The sequence below is a fragment of the Crocodylus porosus genome, unplaced genomic scaffold, assembly GCF_001723895.1.
Source record: "Crocodylus porosus isolate Cpor-Errol unplaced genomic scaffold, CroPor_comp1, whole genome shotgun sequence".
Classification (NCBI taxonomy): Eukaryota; Metazoa; Chordata; order Crocodylia; family Crocodylidae; genus Crocodylus; species Crocodylus porosus.
In genome coordinates, this window is record NW_017728943.1 from 22,532,937 (window position 1) to 22,542,660 (window position 9,724).

Consider the following 9,724-nt stretch of genomic DNA (forward strand, 5'->3'; position numbering starts at 1 on the left):
TGCTTTAAGCAGGGGGTTGGACTAGATGACCTCCTGAAGTCCCTTCCAACCTTCATTTTCTATGATTCTATGATTAAAGAAAATCAACTAAATAGTTGGAAAAATTGTTCTTTGCAAGCTTTAGGGCACAAATGCCCTTCTTCAGGCATAGGGAGAGTCTGTTGTCTCCAAAGGTAACATCCTTGTTAACAGCAGTATACGGAGATGAGAGATAACAGACCCGATTAACCACCCATTAGCCCTACTGTCTCTCTGCAAGTTTGTATACACACAGTCAAGCCCTAACCTCTCTCTAAAAGTGCAAAGTTTCAAGAAGTTAAATGAATAAAGGATATCAAACAACAGAAATGCACTTTTTTGTAGAAAACAATGATTAAATCAAGGTTTCTTGACCAGTAATTTAAAATCAATTTGATTTAAATCAAATCCACCCCGACCAAATCAATTCTCTTCTAATGCAGATAGGAGATGCAGTTTGGGAAACTCAGGGCCTTATAAGAGAAATACTTCCTGATACCCATAATGCCTCATCAGTAGGTAACTTTGACAGTGCCTTGTTTTAATGCAGTCCAGGAGTCCTATCTGACTAAGCCTCCATCACCACAGTACCTGAGCCGTAAGAACTTGGGGAAAAGGATGGCAGAAGCAAGACAAAGAGAAAGAAAGAAATCTGTATGTTAACAAAACATCCTGGATCCAGAACTTGAAACAGCAACTTTTACTAAATTAAAATCCAATAAAAATGAGGGGGTATACAAAATTCAGTCCTATTAGAACAGAGTCCTCATTACAATCTTAATTCTGCAGAGAAAGCAGGGCTACACTGACATGCACATGTATGTGGAATGACAGGCAGGGTAGAAAGGAAATATTCCTGGAACTCTCTACACAAGGGAAGACTCCTAAGCAACCAAACACCGAAATGTGATGCTACTAGAAGAATTACCTTGAACAGATGGAGATCAAGGCAGCTACACGCAGCTCTGACAGCTGTCATTTTCCCCACACCACTGGGTCCTGAAAGGAGAATGCTGCCTGCTCCATTTAGCGCTATCCCCCTGGAACACAAAAGCAGCCATCCTTGTCACCAAGAAGTAAGTGTGCCAGGCCCAACTCATGCTAGGAGTACCTAACCAGGACAATAACAAGCTCTCACACCAGACAGACCATGCTTTCCAATTCCCAGGATCTCTATAAGCAAAAACAAGTAAGTCATGGATCCAAGGGTTCCAACAAGTGCAATTCTAGCTAAAAACAACCAATATCCTACAATGCATGACAGAGCAAACCAGGCCACAACACAAAGAGCCCCATGCAGTGGGACACCTCATGAGGTACATTAAACAGAACTCACCAAGAGGTGTGTGAACTTACCCATTGTGCAGGTGAGGTCGCAGGGCATCACAGAGCCACTTCACAATATCAGAGAGTCCAGGGGGAGACAAACTGCTCCAAAATTCATGGCCAGCACAGCATGGGTAAGATGGGATAGCACTGTTGGTTGAACCCATCTATAAAACAGACAAATAACACTCCTTCCAAAACCACCAGGGTGAGGGACATTCTCAAGTCACAGAACAACCCCTTGAGCATCCACCCTAAAACTAATGGAACCACAGGTCTCCTCCGTCAGTCAAAGGCTTCTTTACCATCCCAACAGTGCAATCTCAGCCTTGCACATTTTCTTTACAGCCTTCTCACAGACAACTTACCAGGTAGAGGGAAGTGTTCCGGGTGTCAGCTAGGAACCCCATAGACTGCTCTCCTTCCACCATTCCTAATATCTTCTTCACTTTGAAGTAGAGCTCTGGCCATCTAAAGGAAGAGCAAGTAGTCTAAATTCCTACAGCCAAGACCTCAAGAGGCAGGATGGAATCCTTTGTCCTTGGAAAGCAGTTGGGCCCTTAAATTTTTTCATTACACAAATAATAAACCATAACAGGAGGAGACACAGGGCTGACAGCTGCACCAGCTGCTTTTTTTGTCTGGATAGACAGTTTAATGTTAATTTTCTCCTGATGTGCAACAGGATTATATCCACACATGCCTGAACCCCCTGCAAAGGCTCAGTCCCTTCAGATTGAGGGGACTGAATGGTAAGAGCCTGTGACCCAGATGTGTGGCCAGGCCCAGAATAAACCTAAACAGCTAACTTGGAAAAGAGACCTGGGGGCAACGGATGGATCCAAGAGTTCTCCACAGACACCTAGTAGGGGCAGAGGACCCTCCACTCTCCTTTCTACTACCAGTGAGGTTCTGTCCTGAAGTGCTCTGTATTATTTTGAGCCTCATGTATATTCTGAGTAAATATACTAAAGTAAGGTGCATGGACTATGAATCAAGCATGCTGGCTCATGAATCTACCCTCTGGCTTATACTCAACATTTGAAGGCTGTGCTAAAATGGCACAAAACTCTCACACAATCTGCAGGCCAGAGCCTAGAGAGGAAAGTTTCAGTACATAGCACCCATCAGGAGCAGGGACCCTTCTCACAGCACTGGCTCAGCAGTATTACAATTGAGACCAAGATAGGCTTGCTATCTGCTTCTGCTCACCCTCTCTGAGCTTTTTCAGTGTTTCCTTTTAGGCTCATTAGTATGGTCTCTCCTTCAAAGTGATATGCTTCCTTTTCCTTTCCCTGATGCCCTCCCCACCACCCATCGGATACGTGCACGTTAACTTCGCTGGACTTCAGGAGTCTGAAGTAGACCCACTGAACTTGTGCTGGGCTTGTCTGGATGCTAAAATGGACCATTTTAGCTGCTCTAAAAAGCATTCAGTTGGTTGAGTTGGTTAAATTTTTGGCAGACCAGCTAAACATAACATCCAATTTGTTTCTTCTCTTTAATGTCAATGTTTATGTATTTTCCCCTGAACACTTCACTCACAGCACTTATTTGGAGCTGAAGAACCAAGGCAAGCTTGTTTGAAAACCCAGGAACTATTCTGGTGGGCTGTAAATATTCTTCTGGGCAGGCACAGCAGGCCACAGCAGTCTCCTTACAGAGCAAGTGCTCACACCTGCTCCCTGAGGCTGAGGGAACATTAGTAATGAAGGACAATGCTGGTTACTAATCACTTCAGCTCCTTCCTGTGTGCCCCAAACCAGGTTTTCTAGATAGATAGACCATCTATAGATCCCTTCTATGGGGAGTGCAAGTATGCCAAGCTGTCCCTCTGAGTTATACAGGTTAAGTCTAAAGCTAGATTTAGACCTAACAAGGAGAACTATGTCTATAGTTCTATAATTCTTTGCTACAACAGCCCCCCAGTAGTACCAGGACCTTGAAACAGGTATTTAAAGAACAAGACCTTATCAGACTTCCACTGCTGTATATTCCAGAATCAACATATAATCAGCACTGTTGTCCTCTGCACTGTTATGTTGCAAGAAAGCTCTGTGCACACACCCATGGGTACTACGAGTTCCAGATGTTTCCAATTTATTTGCCAATCTTAAGGGCTTGATTGAGAGACTTGTTTCTGCCTTCCTGTCCTCCTCCACAGGATCAAAAGATCATAAAGAAGGGTTGAAAGGAACTCGCAAGATCATCTAGTCCAGCCCCTGCTCAAGGGAGGATCACCCCTGACTAAACAATCCCAACCAAGCAGCCATCTAAACTGCTCTTGAAAATTTCCAGGGACAGAGATTCCACAATCTCTCTAGGTAGCTTCTTCCAACGCTTGACCACCCTCATAGTCAGAAAGTTCCTCCTAATCTGCAGCCTAAATTTCCTCAGATGCAACTTGAGGCTGTTGCTCCTAGCTCCTCAATCCCTGCGGCACAGGACAATATTTTAATTTTAAACTTTAAGTTATTTTTATCAAATTTAAAATAACACTATAGAATACTGAACATTGCACTTTCTACTAATAAGCTTAAAATTACAGAAAATGTATATTTTCCCTTCTAATATGATTTTAAAAACTTAATTAGGATACACCAAAATATAGAACTAGAACGATTTTCTATGCAGCCCTCAACCCATTTCTGATTTTAAGGTTTGTCCCGCTTGTGAAAAATGTTAAATACCCTAGTACTTTCAGCCTTTTCTGATTAATCATGCTTCCCAAGCCCCCAGTCACTTTTGTCTCTCTCCACTTAACTCTTTCCTATCTAACCACATCTTTCCTGAAGTGTGGGTTCCAAAACTGGGCATAGTATACCAAGTGAGGCCTCACCAGTGCTGAATACAGCAAAAGAATAATTTCTTTTGATTTGCAAGTGACACCCCTGTTGATACAACCCAGTATGGTGTTGAGTTTTATTTTATTTTTTTTGCAACAAGAGCACACTGCTAGCTCATATTCAGCTTATGGTCCACTCCAGGTCCTTCTCTTCAGTACTGCAGCCTAGCCAGTCATTCCCCAATCTATATTTGTGCATGAAATTATTCCACCCTAAGCACATGACTTTGCACTTGCCTTGCTAAATTTCATCTGATTGACTGACGTCTATTTCTCCAGTCTATCCACATCATTTTGGATCCCTGCCCTCCAGAACGCCTCCAACTCCACCCAACTTGATGTCATGCAAAAATTTGTTAAGCACGAATGCACAGAGATCAACCAAAACTTTGCAAATATTCACTTCGGGATTTCTTCATTCTTCCAGATAAACTATACTAACTCACTACCATCTGGACATCATAAACTGGCAAGGCTCATTTACAAAAGGTGGCTATTACTAGTTATACTGCACACTGCACAGTATAACTAGTTACTAGTTATACTGGTATAATTATAGTGCTACAATTACATCAGTATAGTGCCCCATGTGAACATTCTTATACTGAACTGCCCATAAGCATGCCTTTTTCCAGTTTACCTTAAATTTGCCCCAAAGCAGCATAAGCTGAACCAGAAGCACTCTCCCTGTACCAGAATTGGTGCCCCCATGGGGAATTAAAACCAGCATAACCTCCTTGTGTAGACAAAGCCAAGCTTCCACCTCAATCCATTTTTCTTTCACTGAAAGTCTAAAGAACATCTCCTTTTCTCTCTCACTTTTGTCTTTATTTCATTCTTTTTCCTTCCAAGCAGTTTCTCTCCCATAGTGGTATACCATCTTTGTAGCACTGACATGTGACTGTACAGTTATCTAAAAATCCAACAAAAATATTCATTTATTCGGTTCTGGATGAAAAAAAGCAAAACAAACCCCTGAACTCCAAAGACAGATCAGAAGAGAATCCACTGAGCAAACCAGAAGAGCAAGATTCTTCTTTAAATATTTTTCTTAAAGTACTGGGAAATCACTACATACCTAAGAAATTTATCCAAGTTTCCTTCCAAGAACTCTGGATGTCCATTAGCTGGAACACACAGGATATCCCCCTCCTGGACCAACCTGTAACAAAACAACAGCCATGGCAAATAGCTACTTCAATGATGTCACATTATGTGGATGCTCCAAAAAATTACAGCAACAGAAGAGCAATACAACCTTCCATTAACAACAATTAAGCTATTTAAATGAGTGGGGAAAGCCACTCATGGGCTTTTTATGATTTTTTTTAATACTCGCACCTTTCAGACAGCTAAATAGGAACTCCATGCCCTGTAGAGAATACAGTATACTTCAGACATAATACAACAAGGCACAATGACAAAGTCAGGTCACTGGGAAGGCAAAGACGTAAGGAGGCAAGAATCTGTGACAAAGTTATGACATGCAGCCTGTTGGTTACTCGTTGGATTTGTAAAAAGTTAACTTTAAGAGTGGGTTATAAACAGAGCCGAGAATGGAGAATTGTGGACAGTCTCTGAAATGCTCAGATATGAAGGTAAGCCTTAAGGTATTATTCAAAGGAGGAGACTGAAAATGTTTCTTTAAACACAGGTTAGGGTCATGATATCCCATGTGAGGGAGAATCACAGAAAATAAGGGTTGGAAGGGACCTTAGGAGGTCATCTAGTCCAACCTCCTGCTCAAAGCAGGACCATCCCCAACTAGATCATCCCAGCCAGGGCTTTGTCAACCCACGCCTTAAAAACCTCCAAGGAAGAAGATTCCACCACCTCTCCTAGTAACTTGTTCCAGTGCTTCACCACCCTCTGCATGAGAAAGCTTTCTAATATCCAACCTAAACTTGCTTTGCTGCAACTTGAGACCACTGCTCCTTGTTCCATCATCAGCCATCACTGAAAATAGTTTAGCTCCATCCTCTTTGGAACCACCCTTCAGGTAGTTAAAAGCTGCTATTAAATCCCCCATCTTTTCTTCTGCAGACTAAATAAGCCCAGTTCCTTCAGCCTCTCCTCAGAAGTCATGTGCCCCAGCTTCCTAGCCATTTTTGTTGTCCTTTGCTGGACTCTCTAACTTGTCTGCGTCCTTTCTGTAGTGGGGTCCCAAAACTAGACACAGTATTCCAGGTGAGGCCTCACCAATGCAGAAGAGAGGGAAATAATTATTCCCTTAGATCTGCTGACAACACTTTTACTAATGCAGCCCAGTATGCCATCAACCTTCTTCTCAACAAGAAGAAGTTTGACTTGTATTCAGCTTATCGTCCACTGTAACCCCCAGGTCCTTTTCTGCAGAGCTGCTGCTTAGCCAGATGGCCCCAAGCCCATAGTGGTGAATGGGATTGTTCTGTCCTAAGGGCAGGACTTTACACTTGTCCTTGCTGAACCTCATGAGATTTCTTTTGGCCCAATCTTCCAATCTCTCTAGGTCACTCTGAATCCTAGCCCTACCCTCAGGCATACTCCCTGAGATCAGGTGGCTACATCATTAAGACCAGTTCTCAAGATACACATTGGAACTTAAGTATTTGACTGCTCAAAAAGCAGACAGACCCTGCTTACTGGAAACACGCTCCAAAAATAAAGTAGTCCTCAGTACCTATATTAAGTTACTTTGCTGATTTAAGCCAATGTTGTAGTGCGATGTTCTAAACATACTGTGATTGCACTGTAGGCAAAACATGGCCTGCAGGCCAGATCTCGCCCATCATCTGATTGCATCTGGCCTGCAGGTAGGCAGCTGCAAAGTCATGGGATCTGGCCCAAAAGGAGCCAGTGACTCTGGCTGCTGCACTGTGCCAGGCAAGCATATAGTGGCCCCATCCACAGCTTACACCAGCTCTCAGAACCATGTACTAGAAGCGGCACCAGGTAGGCACTGACATCAGCTGTGGATGCTGCCAGCAGGTTCCTACTGAGGATCAGGGCAAATAATCAGGATTGCAGCTAATGCAGGAGCATTACCTGTGGACCTGGGCAGACACCCTTATCCCCAGTAGGAACCTGCTGGCTGTATTCACAGCTGACGCTGGTCCCCACCCAGCACTGCTTCCAGCACACAGTATGGGAGCTGGTACAAGCTGAGGGGACATGCTATCAGTGCAGGGGTGCTGGACACCGGGGAAAAGTGGGACCTGGCAGTGGGTGCACTTGCACTGCTGGGGCCCTTCTGGCTGTGGCTGCCCAAAACCCACACCAGGGCTGCCCTGCAGCTCTTCACCACTGCCACCACCCCACAGGCCCAGGGTAACCTAGACATAATGCTGGTGGTCGCTGCAGGGAAGAGCCACAAGGCAGCCCCAGCACAGGTTCTGGGCAGCTGCGGCCAGAAGGGTCCCAGCAGCAGTGATTGTGCCTGCCACCAGGTCCCACTTTTTCCCTGGCACCCAGCACCAGTTGCCACCACTCCTCATGGGCAGGATGTGAACAGGGCCAACACCAAACCATCCTGCACCTACAACACATCTCCATAGCTTACACCAGCTCCCAGCCCACGCACCAGAAGCAGCAAAGGGCAGGCACCAGCATCAGTTGTTGCTACAGCCAGCCAGTTCCCACTGGGGATTGGGTCATTTGCCTGAGACCCTCATCAGGGTAGAAAGGTGACTCAGAGACTGTGCTAGTGGCAGCAGGGGCCCAGGCTGAGTTACCCCTACTGAAGCTGCTGCCCATGCCCACACCAGCTCCCCACAACTCTATCCTACATAGGGAAATTTGGTGAACTGTTGCACAGGAGCATGGGGGGTTGGAGGGGGCTGCTGACCTGACCTGCAACAGCACCCCAAAACTCTCTGTGGTGCACAGGCCCAAATAACAGTCTACCCCAGTCTAACAGGTCAAGTCAACTTCACAAAAGGCAATTTGTACATGGACTGCTCACTATCCACTTAAGAGGCAAGGGTGAAGAGTGGTATTTTGATTCTTCCCTCCCTGAACGCAAGTCAGATTCAGGATGCAGAAAGAATGAGTTTCCTGTGCTGAAAGGCTAACCTCGGGGTTTCAAAGTGCTGGTAGAGAATATGGTCATAGACTCCTCTGGTGCTGTAGGCTGGTGAGGATATAATCTCTACGTGTAGCTCCTTGGCAAAAGGTGGTACAGATAACAAGGACTGGCTTCCTTTTGTTTCCTCAGTATCCAGAGCTTCTCCGTACCTCTACAAAGCAGAAAACAGCTTGGTTCAGCATTAATGCAGTATAGCACAAGTAAGAAGTTAAGACCCACTTGTCCTCAGCTTCCATACTGTGAATGCCTCCCACGGATTCTAGACTCCCTGAAAACTTATTCTCCCTTTCCATAAGCATGAGGAAGGTAACACCTCCTCACACCAAGGGAGCCAGGGATGTGACCAGTGCATACAGGATCAGCAACGAATGCAAATTTCCTGCCAACTTTTGCTGGAGTTATCACCTGGGACTTCACATACTGACTTGCACAGTCTCCTAGCCCTCTACTCACACACAGGAAAGGACTTCTCAACAAGTGTGTGCGCCCTTCATTCCAACCTTTCCAATTGGCTAATTCTCTATCAAACTCTCCCATCACCTGTTCTCTCACCAGGGCACCTTCACCCAGGTTTCCAGCACTCTTCCTAACTACACCAGCAGTTCTCTACCTTTCTAAGCTCAAGGCACAACTTAGAAAATGCCACCTCTTAGTTTTCACTCACTTTTTGACTACAGAAAAGTAACAAAGTCACCTTCTACTAGAGAACTCAGAAAGACCACAGCAGGGCAGACGGGTAACTGAGGGTTCCTATTTAAAATCTGAGTTTTCCTCGGGCATTGTGTCTGCACACCCACCGTGCTAACAGTACATGACGGGCCCAGAAAGGATCATAAGGCACCCCAGGGGGCTGCAGCACCCAGCTGAGAACCACCGCGCTATGCTAACCCAACCCCTCCCACAAACCACGAAGCACCTTCACAGGGCTTGTAACCTCCTGTACCCCAGCACCCAGCCAGCAGGCACAGTGCCTGGACACCTCCCCCTGCTGCCACCATCCCAAAACTACAGCAGAGGGACACACCTGGATGGTGAGATGGGCCTGGCTGGTGGCAGGGTCATAGCCAAGGTTGAAGGCGAGCGCGGCAGAGATCACGGCACTGCCACTGGGCAGGCTGCTGCCCGGCAGCTGGCAGGGATAGTCCCACGGGGGATACAGGGCCCCCACAGCCGCCAGGTGAGTGCCCGCAGGGCCCTGCACCCACACCCACTCTCCCTGGAAGAGGCCAAGCCCCCACAGAGTGCCACGGGGCACCCACAGCGCCGCGCTCGCCGCCTTGCCCCACTCCTCAGGCAGCCCCCAGGGCGCCGGCTCCCCGCGCACTGCCCACAGCTGCCGGACACCCCCGCCCCGCGCAAAGCCTGACACCAGCGGCACTGGAAGGCCCGAAGCAGTGCCAGCCTCTGCCTCGCCCCGCAGCTCGGCCCGTGCCAGCCGTGTCCCAGCGCCCAGCAGTCCCTGCAGCGCTGGC

The 9,724-nt window shown here is 46.5% G+C and overlaps 1 protein-coding gene across 1 annotated transcript in view; it reads right to left on the reverse strand.

Moving 5' to 3' along the window:
• Positions 1 to 9,724, reverse strand: part of PEX6 (peroxisomal biogenesis factor 6) — a 48,973-nt gene that overhangs the window by 20,673 nt on the left and 18,576 nt on the right. Inside the window, exons 3-8 of the mRNA XM_019548550.1 lie at positions 9,277 to 9,719; positions 8,240 to 8,403; positions 5,268 to 5,351; positions 1,713 to 1,815; positions 1,375 to 1,511; positions 947 to 1,058 (exon numbers count right to left, since the gene is read on the reverse strand). Of these exons, the coding sequence (XP_019404095.1) occupies positions 947 to 1,058; positions 1,375 to 1,511; positions 1,713 to 1,815; positions 5,268 to 5,351; positions 8,240 to 8,403; positions 9,277 to 9,719 (1,043 nt within the window). The remainder of the gene's footprint in view (positions 1 to 946; positions 1,059 to 1,374; positions 1,512 to 1,712; positions 1,816 to 5,267; positions 5,352 to 8,239; positions 8,404 to 9,276; positions 9,720 to 9,724) is intronic.